The 23,923-nt window shown below is 38.3% G+C and overlaps 1 protein-coding gene across 4 annotated transcripts in view; it reads right to left on the bottom strand.

The window, feature by feature from the left end:
* F5 (coagulation factor V) overlaps positions 1–23,923 on the bottom strand; it is an 85,501-nt gene that overhangs the window by 41,285 nt on the left and 20,293 nt on the right. For 3 of the 4 annotated variants that reach the window (XR_003794412.1, XR_003794413.1, XM_029228359.1), the window contains exons 4-7: positions 10,997–11,224; positions 9,371–9,514; positions 6,535–6,756; positions 4,852–5,017 (exon numbers count right to left, since the gene is read on the bottom strand). Coding sequence is in view for 2 of the 4 variants with exons in the window: in XM_029228359.1 (XP_029084192.1) it covers positions 4,852–5,017; positions 6,535–6,756; positions 9,371–9,514; positions 10,997–11,224 (760 nt within the window). In the remaining 2 variants the exon portion in view is untranslated. The remainder of the gene's footprint in view (positions 1–4,851; positions 5,018–6,534; positions 6,757–9,370; positions 9,515–10,996; positions 11,225–23,923) is intronic. The other variant, XM_029228360.1, reaches the window with a different exon arrangement.

Raw genomic sequence — 23,923 nt, 5'->3', positions numbered from 1 at the left:
CGTTTGTTTAGCCTCCATGTGTTTGTGTTTTTATATTTTTTTCCCTGTAATTTATTTCTAATCTCATAGCATTGTGGTCGGAAAAGATGCTTGATATGATTTCAGTTTTCTTAAATTTACCAAGGCTTGATTTGTGACCCAAGATGTGATCTATCCTAGACAGTGTTCCATGTGCACTTGAGAAGAAAGTGTAATCTGCTGTTTTCAGATAGAATGTCCTATAAATATTAATTAAATCTATCTGGTCTGTTGTGTCATTTAAAGGTCGTTTTTCCTTATTAATTTTCTGTCTGGATGATCTCTCCATTGGTGTAATTGAGGTGTTAAAGTCCCCCAATATTATTGTGTTACTCTCGATTTCCTCTTTTATAGCTATTAGCATTTGCCTTATGTATTGAAGTACTCCTATGTTGGTTGCATATATATTTATAATTGTTATATCTTCTTCTTGGATTGATCCCATGATCATTATGTAGTATCCTTCCTCGTCTCTTGTAACATTCTTTATTTTAAAGTCTATTTTATCTGATGTGAGTATTGCTACTTCAGGTTTCTTTTGATTTCCATTTGCATGGAATATCTTTTCCATCCCTTCATTTTCAGTCTGTATGTGTCCCTAGGTCTGAAGTGGGTCTCTTTTAGACAGCATATATATATATGTCTTGTTTTTGTATCCATTCAGTGAGCCTGTGTCTTTTGGTTATGGCATTTAATCCATTCACATTTAAGGTAATTATTGATATGTATGTTCCTATTACCATTTTCTTAATTGTTTTGGGTTTGTTTTTGTAGGTCTTTTTGTTTTCTTGTGTTTCCCACTTAGAGAAGTTCCTTTAGCATTGGTTGTAGAGCTGGTTTGGTGGTGCTGAATTTTCTTAGCTTTTGTTTGTCTGTAAAGCTTTTGATTTCTCTGTCGAATCTGAATGAGATCCTTGCTGGGTAGAGTAATCTTGGTTGTAGGTTCTTTCCTTTCCTCACTTTAAATATATCATGTCACTCCCTTCTGGCTTGTAGAGTTTCTGCTGAGAAGTCAGCTGTTAACCTTATGGGAGTTCCCTTGTATGTTATTTGTCATTTTTCCCTTGTTGCTTTCAATAATTTTTCTTTGTCTTTAATTTTTGTCAATTTGATTACTATGTGTCTTGGCATGTTTCTCCTTGGGTTTATCCTGTATGGGACTCTCTGCGCTTCCTGGACTTGGGTGGCTATTTCCTTTCCCATGTTAGGGAATTTTTCGACTCTAATCTCTTCAAATATTTTCTCTGGTCCTTTCTCTCTCTCTTCTCCTTCGGGGACTCCTATAATGCGATTGTTGTTATGTTTAATGTTGACCCAGAGGTCTCTTAGGCTGTCTTCATTTCTTTTCATTGTTTTTTCTTTATTCTTTTCTGCAGCAGTGAATTCCACCATTCTGTCTTCCAGGTCACTTATCCGTTCTTCTGCCTCAGTTATTCTACTAATGATTCCTTCTAGTGTATTTTTCATTTCAGTTATTGTATTGTTCATCTCTGTTTGTTTGTTCTTTAATTCTTCTAGGTGTATGTTCTTTAATTCTTCTAGGTCTTTGTTAAACATTTCTTGCACCTTCTCGATCTTTGCCTCCATTCTTTTTCTGAGGTACTGGATCATCTTCACTATCATTATTCTGAATTCTTTTTCTGGAAGGTTGCCTATCTCCATTTGGTTGTTTTTCTGGGGTTTTATCTTGTTCCTTCATCTGGTACGTAGTCCTCTGCCTTTTCATTTTGTCTATCTTTCTGTGAATGTGGTTTTTGTTCCATAGGCTGTAGGATTGTAGTTCTTGCTTCTGCTGTCTGCTCTCTGGTGCATGAGGCTCTCTTTCTTCTGTTTTAAATGTAGGCATTTATTACTATAGACTTCCCTCTTACAACCGCTTTTGCTATATTCTATAAATTTTAGTATGTTGTATTTCTGTTTTCATTTGTCTCAAGATATATTTTGATTTCCTATTTGATTTCTTCTTTGATTCATTGGTTGTTCAGGAGACTGTTATTTAATCCACATATTTGTGAATTTTTCAGTTTTCTTCTGTTACTGATTTGTAGTTTCATACCATTATGGTGAGAAAATATACTTGATATTATTTTAATATTCTGAAATTGTTAATACTTGTTTTGTGGACTAATATGTTATAAAGAATCCTAGAGAAATTCCATGTGCACTTGAGAAGAATATGTATTCTGCTGTTGTTCAATGGAATGTTCTTTATTTGGATGTAATGTTCTTTATATGTCTGTTAGGTACACTTGTTCTACAGTGTTATTCAATTCCACTGCTTCCTTATTGATTTTATGTCTGGATCATTTATCCATTGATTAAAGTGTGGTATTAAAGTCCCCTACTATTATTGTATTGCTGTCTATTTTTCTCTGTAGTTCCGTTAATATTTGCTTCATATATTTAGGTTTTCTAAACTTGGGTGCATATATATTTATAATTTTATAGTATCTTGATTAATTGACCCCTCTATCATTATATAGTGACCTTGTCTTTTTTACCCCTTCACTTTTTTTTATAACTTTTTATTTTATGTTGGAGTATAGCTGATTAACAATATTGCGATAGCTTCAGATGCACAGCAAATCGACTCAGCCATACATATACACGTATCCATTAATCTATAGGTGTCCTTAAAGCTAAAGTGATAAGTCTGCTATTGAAGCTCTCTATTGAATATTTTCAGTTCTGTTATTGTATTCTTCAGCTCTAGAATTTCTGTTTGGTTATTTTTTTATGGTTTCTCTTTCTTTATTAAATTTCTTATTTTGGTCACTTATTGTTTTCCTGATTTCATTTGATTACCTATCTGTGTTATCTTGTACCTCATTGAGCTTCTTTAAGATGATTATTTTTAATTCTTTGTCAGGCAATTTGTAGATCTCTATTTCTTTCACGCTGGTTACTGGAGCTTTATTAGTTTCCTTTGGTGGTGTCATATTGCCTGATTCTTTGTGATTTGTGTAGCTTTGTGTTAGTGTTTGTGCATTTGAAGGAGCAAACACCCCCTTCCAATCTTTACAGACAGGTTTTGGCAGGTAAAAACCTCTTGTCAGGTCTGCAGGCTGATGGAATTTCCTCTGGGATCACAGTTGAGTGAGGTTGGAACAAGATCATGTGGTTGCTGCTGGGCCTGCAGCAGCATCCGTGGTTGGAAGGCCTTTTACCGGGGGCTCAGGTGGGCATAGACCCTGTCTGGTCCCTGGGAAAATGGAACTGCCTTCAGGACCTTGGTCAGTAGAGCTGGCACTGGGATAACAGTCTACTTCAAGGTCCACAATTGGGTTTGCAAATGGTAGGCCTGTTATCAAGTGTGTAGATGGGAGTGGCTCCCATCTGGCCCTTTGGAGGGCTCCCAGTGTCTCACTTGGTGAGTCCCTGAGTTGGCAAAACTGCTCCTCAACTGCAGTTTTGAGGTATGGAACTAGGTAACAGGGCCATTTCAAGATCTGTAATGGGACCAAGGTCTGCAGGCCAGTCACCAGGGGCATGAGTGGATGTAACCCCCAACAGGTTCCTGGGCAGGCAAGACTACTCCTGGATCATGGCTGGGAGAAAGATTGAATTAGTTACAGGGCTGCTTCAAGATCCACAGTCAAACTGAGGTCTGCAGGTCAGCCTCCAGGGTCATGGACAGGCGTGACTCCTCCTGGGTTCCTTATCAAATGGTGCTAGTGGCAGGACCAAGGTTAAGTGGGTCTGTAGCTGAGTCCATAAGGGGAGGAGGCTATTTCCAGGTTTGTAACTGAATTAGTTAGTGAACCAACCATCTGAGCATGGACTTGCCTTCTCAAAACAGTCCTCCTTGGTCTTGACTTCCACTGGGATTTTGCAAGTTCCTACTTTGATCCCAAAGCTCTCACAAAGGCACTTCTGTTTGTGGATGGCTGCCAAATTATCATTGCTGTGGGGGAATACAAGTGGGGGAATCTGCTATTCTACCTTCTTGCTCCCTTGACTTTTTAATTTAAAAATATCTCTTGGAGAACTTTTTATATTAGTAGTACAGAGAGAGTTTTTGCATCCTCTTTAAAACAGATGCATAGTATTCCATTGTATGGATGTACCATAACTTATTAATTTCCTATTGATGGACATTATGGGTTGTTTCCAATCTTTTGCTACAACAGTGCAGCAGTGAACATCCTGTACACATACCATTTCACCTGTAAGCAAGTGTATCTATATAGTAAATTCCCAGAGTGAGATTGCTGGATCAAAAAATATATGCATTTATAATTTTAATACACATTGCCAAATTATCCTCTAGAATGGCTTTTCCAATTCGCTCTTCCACCAGCAATACATGATAGAGCTTGTTTCCCGCAGCCTTGCCAATACATTATGTCATCTAAACTTGTGAGTCTCATAGGTGAAAAACAGTATTTGAAAGAAGTTTAATTTACATATTTCTCTTACTGTGAGTGAGCTTGAGTATTTTTCAAGTGTTTAAGAGCTATTTGAATTTCCAGTTTTCTTAATCCCACTCTCCCATTTCCTAATTTACGAAATAAATAAAAGCTGTTTCTAACTTGTGGCATTAAAGCAAAGCTCTTAGAAAGGTTTAACACAGTGCTTGGCAAAAGGAAGCATTCAAGAAGTGGTAGCTGCTATTATTATTGCTGTTGTTACTACTACTATTATTATTATTTTTCTGAGTTCTCTTGGTGAGTTTGGAGTAATCTCAGATTGTTTTGGAAAAGAAAACCTGAATGAGATCCAATACATGTATTACCATGAAAGCTGTCAACTCATGACCTTTCACCCCATGCATCTAGGACCCTATGGAAAATGTCTGGAATCTGCACGGTAGGAAGAACCCCTCAAACTCACTTGTCCATGTTTGCTGGTATTATAGGTGCATAGTCCCAAATGACTTCCTCTGCAGCAATGAAGTATTCCCATCTCTTAACGTGCCGCCTCTGGTCTCGAGTTAGTTTCTTAGGATTCCTGGTTTTCCTTGCACAGTTTTTAATGTCTATGTAAGCCTGCATCCCAGCTGAGTTAGGACATAAAGACAATGAAAGAATTTGAGAGAAGAAATTAAGGCTGATAAAATGTACCTCTTTAAAATAAATTTGTGGAAGTTTTCAATAATAACAGTGAAAGTAATGCTCAGGCAACTTTTGAACATTTTGGTTTGAAGCTCTTTTAATACACTGCAGAAGGAGCAAGAATAAAAAAGCAAGGGAAAGAGAGGATGAATTAGGGGAATAACTTGGAAAGCTATCCTTTGTTTCTTAACAGGGAGGAAAATTTCTTGAAATTTCCAGATCCTTAAAACCTTATGACTTAGGTCATGTCGATTTCTCATATTTCCTATAACCTCTTCCTTTTATTTGTAAAATGAAGATATTACTAGTATGCACTGTATGAAATTGTTCTTAAAAATTAAATAAGATAATACAGAAAGCACTTAACTTCAATAATGTTAGCTTTGCTGTTGTTTCATTAGTATTTGGGGCTCTATCTTCCAGGGATATTGTGACAATTTCATTACTTCAAATATAATTTTGACTGCTTAGTGTGAACAAAAAATGAAATGATCCCATAAAGTGTCTCTTTTTTATATTTCTTGCTTTTTAATTAATTATTTATTTATTTTTGCGGTACACGGGCCTCTCACTGTTGTGGCCTATCCTGTTGCAGAGCACGGGCTCTGGACACGTAGGCTAAGCGGCCATGGCTCACGGGCCCAGCTGCTCCGCGGCATGTGGGATCTTCCCGGACCGGGGCACGAACCCGTGTCCCCTGCATCGGCAGGCGGACTCTCAACCACTGGGCCACCAAGGAGGCCCTATTTCGTGCTTTTATACACATTATTTTGGTAACACAATGATTTCCTATAGTGATATTTACTTATATTTACAGGAACCCTCCTCCTAACTGTTTTAAAGCAACAGTATGTAATAGACCGTTAGTTATTTTGTTTACCTGATACCATATAACAACCTAGGCTGATTTTTTCCCCCACTAGAATTCACTGATGTTCTTTAAAGCTCACCCCTCAGCTGGTTAGATACTGTGTTTTTTCTATTCAACACACATCCACTGAGTTCCTCTTTGGGTCAGGCTCTGTGCTCATCTTGTTATGAAAGACAATTTTTTCATGTTAAAACTTTTACACTTTCTGTAACTTGGTGCTTCTATAAATTTACAGAAGTTTGACCAGTTCCAACACCTAGTTCTTTTCCTTTAGCTGCATATTAAATAGCCCAAGAAAGAATATCTCTATGTATGTTTTTGTTTCCTTCCTCCTTTCTCCTTTTAAGGAAGTAGAGACCTCTTCAGCTTTTGCATCACTTTAAAAAGTCTTTGTCAATTTCTCTACTTCCTCCATCCCCAACTAACGAGCTATAAGTCTAAGAGCAAAGTATCTATATTCTGTTCTCAAGGACTAAGGAATGTATGTCTGGAGTGTGGGTGGCTTGCAAGAGCAAAGGAAAATGAGGGATTTAGTGCCTAGGACGAAAGGATCCTACATTTGTAAGCAAGACTGTTGAAAGAATTTCTTGCCTTGAAAATGTTTTGGGATGAGCGAAGATATGATCCACTTTCCCTCTAGGCTCACGGTCATGTTTGCAGTTGTGGACGTAGCACTGACGAGAGTGATGGCTGAGATCTTATGACGGCTCTGCTCCAGGACCTGGCCGTTGAAATGAATGGAGAACAGTTCTGGCCCAGAGCTCATTCCAATCAGATGCCAACTGATGTGGTCATGGGCACAAACTGTTATATCTGAGGGAGAGAGAGAGAGAGAGATGGGGGCCAAAACAGTCAGTCAGCAGTCTGTGATAACAAATTCACTCACCAGATACGTATTGAGTGCCTGCTTTGCATCAGGCATTGTGCAAGATTCTGGGGGTATAGACACTCCCATTTTCATTCCTGCCCTAGAAAAGCAGACATCCGAGTGGTGGGCAAACAAGCAGTCACAACTCATTGCAATAAGTGGTATTATAGAGCCCAGAGAGGGGGGACATTAGTTTAGAAACACAGGGATTGCTAAGGCCAAGGAGAGAAGAAAGTAGGTGACCAACCATCCTGGTTTACTGAGGACTGAGGGGTTTCCCAGGAGGCAGGATTTTCAGTGTTAGAACTGAGAAAGTCCTGGGCAGGCCTGAGTAGTTGGTCACTCTAGTACCAATCTGGACTCAGCTGGAGGGAGTTGCCAGAGCCTCCAACAGGGCTGAGTTTAAGGGCCTAAACCTCTAATCCTAAAAGGGCTTGATCCTAACAGGAAGAAGATGTGAAGATGCTTTAAGGATTTTATACTGTTTCTTTGCCCACTGGTTGATTGTTTTAATGACAAGGCAGTGAATTACTGTGTGGGTTATAGGATCTCCTTAAAATGCAGTGGACAAATCCTCAGTATACTGGGTCACTGGGAGCGTTTCATGGATGGAGTAATGAGAACTGAATACAAAAGCTGTCTGGCTCCTTCTTGCTCCCACAGTGACTCAGAAAATGCTGATTTGCTCTATGGGAGATTCCAACCTCTGGCTTCTATCCTTGGCTTGGGTTTTAAATTTCAGATCTATAATCACTCCATACTAGACCGTGGGGCCATGAATCAGTCCCTTACCCAAAGAGGGGCTAAGGGCTTGTCTTGTTCAGACCATTGTAACAAGACCAATTCCTAGTATCACAGGTGAGAACAAGAAGCTGGAAGGTAGGAGGCTTTGGTGGAAGAATTTGTCTGCCTCCAATCAATGCATATATTGGGTTGAGCATTTCATACATCTGTATTAGTGTTTATCATATTCATTCAATTTATACTGCCCCATAAGGCAGTTTTACAAGCATTAACTTTTCTCAGTTTCTACTACCAGCTACTTTTGACCCCAGCTACTCTGTCTTTTTCAACTATAAATTCATAAATTCTATGCCCTGATAGAGTTATTAATTTTTATTTTTTCATATGGGTTATTTTGGCTTCTCCTTCTCTATATTTAGACGGATGATTTACTTTGCCAGGACACAGATACAATTTCTCTTTTGACCACTCCCCTCTAAGGCCCATAGTAGATAACATGCTATGTTATCTGTAAAAAACTTCTTAAACACCCTCTGCACCAGGATAGATGATTAACCCATTTTTTTACGAAAGCACGTTGAAACAACTAACTGCTAAAAGCCACACTAAGGTAGAGAAGTGAGCAAGGTGTGAACTCAGATGTGCTAACTCAGTTAACTAAGCTTTTAAACTCTGAATCAAAACCCAGGGTCACGCTTCCCTGGTGGCGCAGTGGTTCAGAGTCCGCCTGCCGATGCAGGGGACACGGGTTCGTGCCCCGGTCCGGGAGGATCCCACATGCCGCGGAGCGGCTGGGCCCGTGAGCCATGGCCGCTGAGCCTGTGCATCCACAGCCTGTGCTCCGCAGCGGGAGAGGCCACAACAGTGAGAGGCCCGCGTACCGCAAAAAAAACAAAAACAAAAACCCAGGGTCATCTTAGTATATTTGTAATGACCTGGGTGGGAAGATAGAATCAAATGAAACGGAATACAACTTAAAAGCAATGTCTAGACCTCAACTCTTGACAAGTTTTATTTTTAGTAAGAGAAGCCATTTGTGATTTTCAGATATAGAAAGCAGCCTCTGAGAAACTTAGTGTTTTGAAGCATAGTTTATTTAATAAAGTAATATTTTCATTTTTCCCATTTTTCCCCCACAGGATCTTTGGTTCTAGGTCTTTTCTATCAGAGAGAAGTAGAAGTGGTTTAGGTGGGGATTAGTTTTTTTTTTTCTCTTAACAATTGTTATGATTTTGCTTTTTCACAAGAGTCTACATGTAAATGAAAAGAGAAAAACATCCCATATGCCACTGAATATTACTCATCCATCATCTTTTGAAATGCTAGTAGTATTGTTGTATGTTGGATATTTCTCCTAATCTCCTGTTCATCTTCACTGTAAGTGTCTTCATTGCATTCTTCCTGCTGACCCTTCCTGCTGAGGACTGGCCTTGAACTCTGTTTTGTAGGGCTTCCTCTCTGGAAGAAAACATGGTCACCATGCAGCAGGGACCACATAACTCACTGAAGGAGACTAAACTGATATCCTGGATGTCTTCCTGGAGATGTAGGCCAAGGTGAAACCTGCTCAGAGCACTACAAGTAATAAGACTGCACACTCCTTCTCTTAGGTAGCTTCTAATTTGTCTGTTGTACTTGTTAGTTAAAAAAAGCAAAAAAAAAAAGATTAAATCTTGAGAACCACTGAATTAGATTACATTACCTTTCAGATTAGGAGTTAATAAATAGAGTATGGTCAACTACCCTAGTGCCTTTAGGAAGACAATGGGATCAGTGCTTCAACTATTTTTGGATAGTACACAGCCCACGTGTTACCTGGCATTGTCCCATTCACATAGCCATTGACTGTGTACATTAGGGATGATGTCTGGTTCCAGCTTTTACTTTCATCAAACACAGCAAACATCAGTACGTGTTGCTTGTCAAACATCTTCTGTATCCCATCCTCAGTTAGGGTGCCTGTGAAAAAGACATACTTTTAATAGCATCCCAGATAGAAGGCTCTCATTAGCTATTCCTAGATAACAGAGTTTAAGAGAAGCAACCAATCATAATGATGTCAACTGTAAAGTGTTCTTATAAAAATAGCATCTATCAAGTAATAATGATTGAAGGCTTATTAAAATCCTGGTGCCACCTTGTTTTTTTCTGGCACCTGATAGCCTTGAGGAATGGGGCTTTAAAAGTAAATTTGATCTGGCACAGAGAGAAAACATTTGGTGACTGTCAAGGCTTTAGTAAAAGTATCCATTTCTTCCAGTGTCAGTAAGTCAATGCAGGGACTTACCTGGTGGTGCAGTGATTAAGAATCCACCTGCTGATGCAGGGGACACGGGTTCGAGCCCTGGTCTGGGAAGATCCCACATGTCGTGGAGCAACTAAGCCCATGCACCACAACTACTGAGCCTGCACTCTAGAGCCTGCGCACCACAATGAAGAGTAGCCCCCGCTCGCTGCCAACTAGAAAAAGTCTGTGCACAGCAACAAAGACCCAACACAGCCAAAAAGAAATAAAGAAATTTATATTAAAGAAAATAAGTTAATGCATAGGTACCGTAGCTCACTTGGTAAACGCATCACACTCCAAGTTTAATATAGCCATCTTGCTAGTACATGTAATGGGACGCTAGAGAATTGGTTGAGAGGGTCAAGATTAACCCACTCTCATGAGTAAAAAATGCACCTGATAGTAAAATGAAAGAAGAGACTTTTATAAGTTTAAAATTTTTTCGGTGTCATCACAGTATCTTCTATACCAGGCAATGAAAATATGTATTTGTATAGTGAATAAATGAATTAGGAATGTATGTAGGTATGGTATGCATGTATGTATAGACAGATGGTGAATCCATCACATTATCTCCCACAGTGCAGTTTGTTGTGGTTGTTTGTTTTAATGAAAGATGGGATGAATTTGTTTGGGGTAAAATAAAAGTCCAAGCTTGCTCCTAAGAATCCCAGCCAATGAAATTTCTTATAAAGTCAGTTGAGTGTGTTTGAAACCTACCACTCAAAGTGTTCAGCTTGTTTACAAGAAAAGAACCTGGAGTTTTGTGTATTTATAGACCAAATTACCAACCCAAACCTCAGATATATTACTCAAAGTTCTTTCCAAGTACTCTCAGCAGAGTACGGACTGCTGTATACTTTCAAAAAGACTTGGCCTTGAGGTAAATGTTACGGATCATATGGGCATGGCAGCAGAACACACTCTCAGACAGAGATTTACTTGGGAGAGACTCCCAGGACCGAGATGAAGGAGGGGTTTAAGAAACAGAGGAAGATTGCAAATCCTCAAATATCAGTGTCAAATGATGATCTGATTTCTGCACCCTTCTCTGCTTGATTTACGAAAAGATACCAAGACACTCCCAAGCCTCATTCCATTATAGTATCTTTACCAATCCAACATCTTTGCTCTTTTGATTTTTTTTTTTTTACCTTTCTTACAAATAAGCAGAGGTCCAATCAGTCCAGAGTTGAAGTCGTGTACCAGATTTTCATAGGAGTAATAGATATATGTGAGGCATGGAGGGTCATCGTGGGTGGGCCCACTGTCCTCACTGATATTCCACTCATAGGTATATTCTTGGCCCGGAGCTACAGAATCATCCATCCTCTCCACAGGGAATGTGTGGTCAGGGTAAGAAGCACCTGGAGACGTAAAAGCTGTGAAAACATCTGGATAGTTTCTGAGAACAACTTTTTCATCACTCTCAAGTCTGGGGGAACATAAGTTCTCTATGAAGATATATATGCCTTTCTATAGGAAGCCTTCATTATTTGGAAAGATTCACATATATCCACTTCTATGTCTATGTAATTATAAAGGCTTTGATCCATGGTGATCTGAAGTGAACAAGAAATGTTACTAGTACATTATTTAAAGTTTAGCAAGTTAAGTTTCCAGAGTATCTAAATAACTATTATTTAAATATAATCAGATAAGTGAATCACCTTTGACCAGAAAATCATCTCAGAATATGAAGATGGGTTAAATCTTCTCTGTGATGTATGACAAGACATTTTTTTTTCATTTTTAAATTTTTTATTGAAGTACAGTTGATTTACAGTGTTGTGTTAGTTTCTGATATACAGCAAAGTGATTCAATTATATAGCTATATCTGTATCTTCTTTTATATATTATTTTCCATTATCATTTATTACAGGATATTGACTATAGTTCCCTGTGCTATACAGTAGGAGCTTGTTGCTTATCTATTTTATATATAGCAGTTTGTATCTGCTAATCGCAAACACCTAATTTATCCCTCTTCTATCCCCTTTCCCCTTTGGTAACCATAAGTTTGCTTTCTATGTCTGTGAGTCAGTTTCTGTTTTGTAAATAAGTTCATTTGTGTCATATTTCAAATTCCACATGTAAGTGATATCATATGATATTTGGCTTTCTCTGTCTGACTTACTTCACTTAGTATGATAATCTCTAGGTCCATCCATGTTGCTGCAAATGGTATTATTTCATCCTTTTTATGGCTGAGTAGTGTTCCATTGTATATATATACCACATCTTCTTTATCCATTCATCTGTCAATGGACATTTAGGTTGCTTCCATGTCTTGGCTATTGTAAATAGTGCTGGTATGAACATTGGGGTGTGTGTATCTTTTCAGATTAGAATTTTGTCCAGATATATGCCCAGGAGTGGGATTGCTGGATCATATGGCAACTCTCTTTTTGCCTCTCACTGCTGTGGCCTCTCCTGCTGTGGAGCACAGGCTCCGGACACGCAGGCTCAGTGGCCATGGCTCACGGGCCCAGCCACTCCGTGGCATGTGGGATCCTCCCGGACCGGGGCACGAACCCGTGTCCCCTGCATCGGTAGGCAGACTCCCAATCACTGCGCCACCAGGGAAGCCCTATTTTTAGTTTTTTGAGGAACCTCCATTCTGTTTCCATAGTGGCTGCACCAATTTATGTTCCCACCAACAGTGTAGGAGGGTTCCCTTTTCTCCACACCCTCTCCAGCATTTGTTATTTGTAGGCTTTTAAATGATGCCATTCTGACTGGTGTGAGGTGATATCTCATTGTAGTTTTGATTTGCATTTCTCTAATAATTAGCAATGTTGAGCATCTTTTCATGTGCCTATTGACCATCTTGTATGTCTTCTTTGGAATAGAAGTGTCTATTCAGGTCTTCTGTCCATTTTTTGATTGGGTTGTTTGGTTTTTTTTGTTCTTGTTGTTGCCGTTATTGAGTTGTATGAGCTGTTTGCCCATTTTGGAGATTAAGTCCTTGTTGGCCACATCGTTTGCAAATATTTTCTCCCAGTCTGTAGGTAAGATATCTTATACTTAATCACCTGTTAGCATGGGTTTAAGTGGTTATAAGAACACTCAGATCTGTTTATATATTGTTTTGCTCTGCATTTCATGTCTTCTTTCCACCTGATGCCACCCTTAGCCCTGTTTCATCAGTTTATCACATCTCTACCATCTGATTATCCCAACTCTTTCCCCAGAGTCTTAGAGTCTATCCTATATGCAGTCTAATTGTCCTTGTATAAAATATATCTACCGTCTGAAGTTTACATGCCTTACTTTGGTCCTTTGTGTACCCAAAGGCCCACTAGTAACACTTGCATGTGTATTCAACTTTCCCCACTGGTGGGAGACGGGGGAGGATATAGAAATGGTCTTCCTTATTGAAGAAAGGGAACTGTGATGCTGAAGAGTAAAAGCAGTGCAGAGGGTTGGGTGGGGCTTTCAACAACAAAGAGAAGATGTGGCAAGAGATGGAGCAAGCGAGGTCAGGAAGGGCAGAGGTCGTTGTCATAGATAGCAAGTGGGAAGGGCGGTTTCTTCTGAGGCATTCCTCATTTAATCAGGTGAAAGTTTCACATCACTCGCTGGTGCCAGAATTTCTCTTTAGGATACAGTTATCTTTGTTTAGTACAACAGTCAATAAATTTCTTGAGGTGGAAGGTAAGACCATCAGACTGTAGATGTGGGTAGGAAATAAGGATCAGAAAAAAGGGCTAAAATGTTTTACATAATGGAGTAAAGGGCCAGTGGAAACTACTCTTACTGAAGTGACTGTAGTTTTTGAAAACAAATGGTTAGTTTCTTTTCTTCCCTTCCCTCCTCCCTGTTCCTTTTCTTCTCCTCTTTATTCCTCCCCACTTCTTTCTCTCACTCCGTCCCACTTCCTTTCATCATCTTTATTAAGGTATAAATTACAAACAATACAATTCACCAATTTTAAGTACAGTATTTGCTGAATTTTGACAAATAAGTACAGTTCTACAGCTACCATCACTATTGAGGTACAGAAGATTTCCATCACTTTGTACTTTGTACTTTGAGGTACAAAGTTTCCATGTGCCATTTGTAGCCATACCTTCCCCTATTCTCTGGACACATGCAACCGCTGATTTACTTTCTGTCACTATGCTTTACTTTCCTGTATTGTCTATTGTCATATAAATGGAATGACACATCCATTGTGTTTGATTATAGTTAGTTAGTATGGTATACCTTCAATCCTTTTTTTTTTTTTTTTTTGCGGTACGCGGGCCTCTCACTGTTGTGGCCCCGGACGCGCAGGCTCAACGGCCATGGCTCACGGGCCCAGCCGCTCCGCGGCACATGGGATCTTCCCAGACTGGGGCACGAACCCGCATCCCCTGCATTGGCAGGTGGACTCTCAACCACCGCGCCACCAGTGAAGCCCCAATCCTTTACTTTTTATCTTTGTCTTTAAAGTGGATTTCTTGAGTTCAGTTTAAAGTTGGGTGTTGCTTTTTATTCAATCTTGAAATCTCTTAGTTGTCGTGTTCTTCCCGTTTGCTTTTAATATAATTATTGATATGGTTGGGTTTAAATCTACCATTCTGCTATTGTTTTCTATTTGTCCATCTGGCTTTTATTCATTATTTTCTTTTCTTTCCTACTTTCTTTTGGATTAATTATTTTTTATGTTTCCCTTTATCTCCACTATTGGTTTATTAGCTTTGCTTTGTTTTATTGGCGATGCCCTTCAGCTTACAAAATACAACTTTAACTTATCATAGTCTACCTTCAAATAATCTTATACCATTTTACTTATATTATAAGAAACTTGCAATAGTATATTTCCATCTTCCCCCTCCCAGCCTTTGTGCTATGGTTGTCATCCATTTCACTTCTACATATATAATATACCCCATAATAAACTGTCATTATTTTTTGCTTTCCAGTTTAGATAATCAGCTATCTTTTTCAGAGATTAAAAATGAAGAAAAATTACTCCATACTTACCCATTTCTGGAATTTTTATCCCTTCTTGTGGCCCCAAATATCTCTCTGATATAATCTTTTTCTGCCTAAAGTACTTCTTTTAACATTTTTTTTTCCTGGTCTGCTAATGAGAAATTGTTCCTGCTTTGTATGTCTAAAACAGTCTTTATTTTGCCTTCATTTTAAAAGGATATTGTTCCTTGGTGTAGAATGTCAAGTGGACAGATTGTCCCCATCCCCCCACACCCAGTACTTTAAAGATGTCCCTAGCTATCTTCTGGCTCGCATTGTTTCTAATGATATCTGCTATCATTCTATTTTTTTTCTGCTGTGACTTTATTTTAAAATTAATTAATTAATTAAATTTATTTTTTGGCTGCATTTGGTCTTCACTGCTGCACGCAGGCTTTCTCTAGTTGTGATGAGCAGGGGCTACTCTTTGTTGCAGTGCGTGGGCTTCTCGTTGCAGTGGCGCCTCTTGTTGCGGAGCATGGGCTCCAGTGGTTGTGGCTCATGGGCTATAGAGCGCAGGCTCAGTAGTTGTGGCACACGGGCTTAGCTTCTCCACAGCATGTGGGATCTTCCCGGACCAGGGCTCGAACCCGTGTCCCCTGCATTGGCAGACAGATTCTTAACCACTGCGCCACAAGGGAAGCCCCCTCTCTGTGACTTGTTTCCTCTGACTGTTTTTAACATTTTCTCTTCATCATTGGTTTTCAGCAATTTGATTATGATGTGCCTTGGTGTGCTTTTATTCACGTTTCTTCTTCTTGGTTTTGTCAAGCCTCCTGACTTTGTAGGTTTATAGTTTTCATCACAGTTTGAAAGTTTTCAGCCACTATTTCTTTGAGTATTTTTTTCTGTCCCTTCCTTTTCTAGGATTCTAATTACAGTTTACCCTTGAACAACATGGTTTAAACTGTGCAGGTACACTTATATGTGTTTTTTTTTCAACAAATATGTACTACACCATCCATGGTTGGTTGAATCTGCAGATGCAGAACCACAGATATAGAGGACAGACTAAAGTTACACACGGATTTTCGACTGTGTGGAGGGTTGGTGCCCCAATCCCCACATTGTTTAAGGGTTAAGTGTACACATATGTCAGATCACTTGATGTTGTCCCATAGTTCACTGAAGCTCTGTTCATTTTGTCCAGTCATTTTATTTGCATGTTTTATTTTGGATAGTTTCTATCATTATGTATTAATGTTCTCCAATATTTCTTCTCCAGTGTCTAATGTGCTGTTAATCTCATCCAGTGTACTTACCATTTCAGCTATTGTATTTATCTATAGAGGTTCCATTTATGTTTTTTTTTTAACATTCCATCTCTCTCCTCATCATGCTCATACTCTTCTCTACCTTCTAAAACATATGGAGAATATGTATAAGGGCTATCTTAATGTCTTTGCTTGCTAGTACTATCATTTCTTTTTTTTTAATTTAAATTTTATTTTAATGTAGTTGATTCACAATGTTGTGTTAGTTTCAGGTGTGCAGCAGAGTGATTCAGTTATACATATACATATATTCATTCTTTTTTAGATTCTTTTCTCATACAGGTTATCCCAGAATATTGAGTAGAATTCCCTGTGCTATACAGTAGGTCCTTGTTGGTAATCTATCTTATATATAGTAGTGTTTGTATGTTCTTTTTCTGGATCTGTTTTTATTGATTGATTTTTTTTCTTGATTACAGGTAATGATTCTCTTGATTTTTTCAACACATTAATTTTTATTAACATTGTGAGTTTTACATGTTGGTTTTGGGATTTAGTTGCATTCTTGTAACAAGTGTTGGATTTTATGCTGACATATAGTTCAGACACTTGGAATCAATTTTATACATTCAAGTCTTATTTTTAAAGCTTTGTCATCTCCCGAGCGGCCTATAGTCTAGACTAATTTTGTCCAACTTCTGTTCCTTCTGGTGATTCTACCCAGTACCCATTTATTATGAGGTCTTTCCACTTTTGATGGTGGGAACATACACTATTCCTGACCCTGTGTGTGGTCTAGGGATTGTTCTGTCTGTTTCTTTTTGGTGGTATTTACCTTACCATTAATACTTTCCTCACATACATGTGCATATTAGTACTTGGTTGAAGACTTGACAGGACCTCTCACTGAATTCGCAAGAGCTCTTTCTCTGTAGCTGTACCATTCTCTCTAGGACTCTGCCTTACAAATCACAGGTTCCAGATACTATGGGCTACCCAGAATCTAAACTCTATTTCTTCAACTCAAAGAGACTGCTGGGCTCTGTTTGGGTTCACCCTCATTGTGCTGTGCCCTGGAAACTCTCTCCAGGCAGAGGGCTCACCTCATTTGTTGTTATTCCCTCATGGATCATTCTCTTGCATTGTCTATTGTTCAGTGTCTGAAAACTGTTTCATGTTATTTTGTCTGCCTGTCTAATTGTTAAGCAAAAGGGTAAATATGGTCTCTCATGTCCAAAAGCCAGACTGAGATGCTGAATTTCTTTAAGAAATAGTTTATGCTGTAGCAGTGTCAGCTACCCTTGTCTAATTGCACATCATCAGGAAAATCTATTCCACTCAGAAACACTCATGTGAATTTGCATGGCATCAGCATACATTTGGGCTCTCCAGATGGGAGTGGGAAACGAGGAATATGCATCCATCAGCAATGGGGCATTTAGGCACTGCAGCAACATGCATTGCTGTACCACATGAGGTTCTGAGTATGGAAGTCATAAGATAGAAGATTTGAATAGGTACATCTAGATTCACTGACATGTTCTCCATAGGACACCATTCTGTGTATGGAAGAGAATACAACCAAACTTGAAGTAGTATTGTAGTCATGATTTCATTTGCTTTAGAGATAGGAAACAAAGATGGACTTTAATACCCTCAGAAGCTGCCAATTTTTGTAGATGATTAAGCTTAGAGCATAGGGGAAAAAAAGACCAGTTATGGATGGACCATAAAGTCTTTACTGAAGACAGGAGACTGAATCAGGTTACTATTATTAGGTCAACACAAATCCAACTGTGTCAACTCATTCCATCAAACTTTTGTCTCACCCACAGGATAAAGACTAAGTTTGTTACTATGGCAGCTGAAGTTATTCATGAGTTTGCCCAATCTACCTATCCAGTATCATCTCCATTTGTATCTCTATGTCATGCATATTTTGTACTCCACAGCAATTTACTATGTCTAAAATATATTCCAAGTTTGCACTCTTCTCTGTATCTCTATAGGCATCACTCTAGGACAAGCCTAGACTCCAGAATTAGTCTGTTAACTGGTCACTGGGATTCTGGCATAAGAGGACCCTCATAATCTATTTCCCAGCCTGTAGACAGAATGATCCCTTAAAACCCCATATCTTACTTTGCCATTTTCCTGCTTAAAATCCTGACTATGGCCTCTTATTTCTCAAAATCCTTAACATTGACCACAGGTCCATTTATGATCTACCCCTACTTCTCTCCCCATTCTCAACGTGTGTGACTTTTCCCCTTGTTTACTCTGTATCATTCACACTTGGGTCTCCTTTTAGTTTCCCAGAAATGCCAAGTTACATCCTAGCTCAGGGTCTTTGTAGATATTATCCCCTCTGCCTAGAGTGTTCTTCCTCCTTTTCTTCCTTTGGATAAATGTGTGCTCATCCTTCACATGTCAGGTGTAAGCTTACTTCTTCCCTCATCTATGATTGTGCTGTTTTTTTTTTCTTTTACAGCACTCACCACAATTTATAATTAAGTATTGATATGTGTGAGATTATATGATTAATTTTATTTCTTCCTACTAGATAATAATTATTTGTACCATGCACATTTCTGTCACTAGAATATGAGTGACTCAAAGACAGGTGCTGGATTGTATTTGTCTTAGTATCTCTGGTGCCTTTCACAGCACCTAGCATGGAGAAGGTGCTCAATGAATGTTTATTGAACACTTAAGATTTAAGGTCCTATGGTCTAGAAGCAAGGTCATAAAGTCTAAACTTATGTGTATGTTTGTTAGAATTGCATGGCATTAAAACATATTAAATGCCAACATTAACAGTATGGAGATATTATATAAGAATCAGGTTGCTGGTTTCTCTTAAAGAATAACAGCAACAACAAATAAAAACCTGGAGATCTGGTGACACTGGATCAAATTCCTGCAGAGAATTTGGCTGGATCTGAGTTTTGGCTGCCGCCTTCAGATAGGACACTCTAACTATCTGATCACCAGTCCCTACTGGACTAAGTTTTTCATTGAATTACCCTCCTGGCTTCTGTAGGCATCTAAGTTTGTGACCCTTGTGCTAGTGAAAAGCTTAACACGGGACTCTGTTATATCTTTTTTTTCCCCGCAAAAGATATCCTTTTGACACTGATAACCAATATTTAATAGGCTGAACTTTCACTCCATTGATAAAAAGGATTTGAGTGTTAAAATTATCAGGAGCTGAGAAATGTTAAAAGCTGAAATAACTTCCTGTGAATAATAATATTATGCCAGTCTAAGTCAAAAAGAAAAAAGAGTTTATGAGGAAGAGTCTCTGCTAATAAACACAATGAATTATCACTGGAAAGTTGCAAAATAGCTTTGGTAGCAAAGCACAAACAGGACTGATAAGGAGATCTGCCCTCTGAGGTTAAACCTTGTCTGTTGACTGAAATTCTCATGGCAAGTTGTTGACTAAAGCTATGTTGAATCAAGCATGATGACCCTTATTCAATGCTTCATGCTTTGTGATCTCATGAAGTTTAAAAAATGATGTTTCTGGACATAATACTTCCACTGTTCCAACTGTGATTCTACTATAGGAAATTCCTATAGTAGCAAATGGCATTCATAAGCTCTCAAAAGGACAAAATGTGATATTCTTTGTAGGGTGAGAGAGAACTTTTGAAGTTCTTCCTCTTTCTCTGGATAAACATATCCTATAGGTCAGTTTACTCATTCCCTGATCTCTGATATATATCATATAATTTCACAAATATTTAATTAAAAATTGTGATGATACTATAATTAAAATATTTGTGAAATTGTATGATTAATGATACTTTCTTCTGCTAGACTGTGGGAGAAAGTACATGAGTTTGCAGGCAAGAATTGAAATTTCTTGGTTGTACCATCTGCTAACTGTGTGAATTTGAGAAAATTTCTTAACCTCCCTTTCAGCCTCAATTGTCTCATTCATAACTTAAGAAAATATAATCATTTTCTAGCAACAATATTATCATTTTGATGGGTTCTGAGGACTGAAAAATATATGTAAAACGTCTGGCACCTAACCAATGCTATGGCAACCTGTTCTGATATACTTTAGTATTTTGGCTATTTCCTTTCCAAGCCATTTTTATTTACTTACTTACTTATTTATTTATTTTTATTTTATTTTTTTTTTTTTTGCGGTACGCGGGCCTCTCACTGCTGTGGCCTCTCCCCTTGCGGAGCACAGGCTCCGCAGGCTCAGCGGCCATGGCTCACGGGCCCAGCCGCTCTGCGGCATGTGGGATCTTCCCGGACCGGGGCACGAACCTGTGTCCCCTGCATCGGCAGGCGGACTCTCAACCACTGCGCCACCAGGGAAGCCCCCCAAGCCATTTTTAAATTAACATAACCTCTTTCATTTATGAAGAAATGAACTTCATACTTCTGATATGATTTATCTTGTGTTCTTAATTTCCCTTAATACACATGAGAAAGACTGAATCTATTCTAAAGGGGGTAAGAACTGGTAGTAAGATCAGGTAACTGCTCACAATCACCGGGAAAATTAATACATTTCAGAGCAGGTGGAAAATAACACATGGTCTCTACTTTCCAATCTGGTCCTCAGTCGCTCATTTAGTTCAGTAATGATTGTCATCATCATCATCTATGTTCCAGACTCTGGGCTAGGTGCCAGGGCACAAATGTAAGGAAGACAGCCTGAGACCCTGAGGGGCTCACAGCCCAGTTAATAGTAGATTACATGCTGGTGCACTGGTTGTCATGGATTTCACTTCTAGATTTCTTCTAGGGCCACTTCAATGGAGAAGTCATAATCAGAACACATTGTTCAACTGTAATGAGAGCAACCAATATAATTTTCTAAGAATCATGTAAGAGGCTCTAACACATGCTAGATATAGCAGTGTAACCAATTATCCAACTATATCAAATTTAATTTTAAATGGTGTTACATATCCAGGTTTATTTACACATATAGTGGTTTTTAATATCTACCTCATTGACCAGAGTAAATTACTGAGAATTTCACATTCACATGTTAGTTAAACATAAGATAAAGAGACAGCAGAGGCAAGAAGAACTACAATCCTGCAGCCTGTGGAACAAAAACCACATTCACAGAAAGACAGACAAGATGAAAAGGCAGAGGGCTATACACCAGATGAAGGAACAAGATAAAACCCCAGAAAAACAACCAACTGAAGTGGAGATAGGCAACCTTCCAGAAAAAGAATTCAGAATAATGATAGTGAAGATAATCCAGGACCTTGGAAAAAGAATGGAGGCAAAGATCAAGAAGATGCAAGAAATATTTAACAAATACCTAGAAGAATTAAAGAACAAACAAACAGAGATGAACAATAAAATAATTGAAACGAAAACTACACTAGAAGGAATCAATAGCAGAATAACTGAGGCAGAAGAATGGATAAGTGACCTGGAAGACAGAATGGTGGGATTCACTGCTGTGGAACAGAATAAAGAAAAAAGAATGAAAAGAAATGAAGACAGCCTAAGAGACTTCTGGGGCAACATTAAATGCAATAACATTTGCATTATAGGGGTACCAGAAGGAGAAGAGAGAAAGGACGCGAGAAAATATTTGAAGAGATTATAGTCGAAAACTTCCCTAACATGGGAAAGGAAATAGCCACCCAAGTCCAGGAAGTGCAGAGAGTCCCATACAGGATAAACCCAAGGAGAAACATGCCGAGACACATAGTAATCAAATTGACAAAAATTAAAGACAAAGAAAAATTATTGAAAGCAGTGAGGGAAAAATGACATATAACACACAAGGGAACTCCCATAAGGTTAACAGCTGATTTCTCAGCAGAAACTCTACAAGCCAGAAGGGAGAGTCATGATATACTTAAAGTGATGAAAGGGAAGAACCTACAAAGAAGATGACTCTACCCAGCAAAGATCTCATTCAGATTCAATGGAGAAATCAAAAGCTTTACAGACAAGGAAAAGCTAAGAGAATTCAGCACCACCAAACCAGCTCTACAACAAATGCTAAAGGAACTTCTCTAAGTGGGAAACACAAGAGAAGAAAATAACCTACAACTACAAACCCAAAACAATTAAGAAAATGGTAATAGGAACATACATATCAATAATTACCTTAACATGAATGGATTAAATGGTCCAACCAAAAGACACAGGCTTACTGAATGGATACAAAAACAATACCCATATATATGCTGTCTACAAGAGACCCACTTCAGTCCTAGGGACACATACAGACTGAAAGTGAAGGGATGGAAGAAGATATTCCATGCAAATGAAAATCAAAAGAAAGCTGGAGTAGCAATACTCATATAAGATAAAATAGACTTTAAAATAAAGAATATAACAAGAAACAAGGAAGGACACTACACAATGATCAAGGGATCAAACCAAGAAGAAGATATAACAATTGTAAGTATATATGCACCCAACATAGGAGCACCTCAGTATATAAGGCAAATGCTAACAGCTATAAAAGAGGAAATCAACCATAACACAATAATAATTGGGGACTTTAACACCTCACTTAGACCGATGGACAGATCAACCAAAATGAAAACAAAAAAGGAAACAGAAGCTTTAAATGACACTATAGACCAGATAGATTTAATTGATATTTATAGGACATTCCATCCAAAAACAGCAGATTACACTTTCTTCTCAAGCGCGCATGGAACATTCTCTAGATAGATCACATCTTGGGTCACAAATCAAGCCTCAGTAAATTTAAGAAAGTTGAAATCATATCAAGTATCTTTTCTGACCACAATGCTATGAGATTAGAAATGAATTACAGGGAAAAAAACAAAAAACGCAAACACATGGAGGCTAAACAATATGTTACTAAATAACCAAGGGATCACTGAAGAAATCAAAGAGGAAATCAAAAAATACCTAGAGACAAATGACAATGAAAACACGACGATCCAAAACCTATGGGATGCAGCAAAGCAGTTCTAAGAGGGAAGTTTATAGCTATACAAGCCTACTTCAAGAAACAAGAAAAATCTCAAAAAAACAATCTAACCTTACACCTAAAGGAACTAGAGAAAGAAGAACAAACAAAACCCAAAGTTAGCAGAAGGAAAGAAATCATAAAGATCAGAGCAGAAATGAATGAAGTAGAAACAAAGAAAACAATAGTAAAGATCAATAAAACTAAAAGCTGGTTCCTTGAGAAGATAAACAAAATTGATAAACCATTAGCCATAGTCATCAAGAAAAAGAGGGAGAGAACTTAAATCAATAAAATTAGAAATGAAAAAGGAGAAGTTACAGCAGACACCGCAGAAATACAAGGCATCCTAAGAGACTACTACAAGCAGCTCTATGCCAATAAAATGGACAACCTGGAAGAAATGGACAAATTCTTAGAAAGGTATAACCTTCAAGGAACGAGGAAGAAATAGAAAATATGAACAGACCAATCACAAGTAATGAACTTGAAACTGTGATTAAAAATCTTCCAACAAACAGAAGTCCAGGACTGGATGGCTTCACAGGTGAATTCTATCAAACATCTATCAAACATCTAGAGAAGAGCTAACACCCATCCTTCTCAAAGTCTTCCAAAAAACTGCAGAGGAAGGAACACTCCCAAACTCATTCTATGAGGCCACCATCACCCTGATACCAAAACCAGACAAAGATACTAGAAAAAAAGAAAATTACAGACCAATATCACTGATGAATATAGATGCAAAAGTCCTCAACAAAATACTAGCAAACAGAATCCAACAACACATTAAAAGGATCATACACCATGATCAAGTGGGATTTATCCCAGGGATGCAAGGATTCTTCAATATATGCAAATCAATCAATGAGATACACCATATTAACAAATTGAAGAGGAAAAATCATACGATCATCTCAATAGATGCAGAAAAGGATTTTGACAAAATTCA

Source organism: Monodon monoceros, unplaced genomic scaffold (genome assembly GCF_005190385.1).
Source record: "Monodon monoceros isolate NGI ecotype Baffin Bay Population unplaced genomic scaffold, NGI_Narwhal_1 Super_Scaffold_18, whole genome shotgun sequence".
NCBI lineage: Eukaryota > Metazoa > Chordata > Mammalia > Artiodactyla > Monodontidae > Monodon > Monodon monoceros.
Note: the sequence above shows the minus strand (reverse complement) of the source record. Positions and strands in the feature narration are given on the sequence as shown.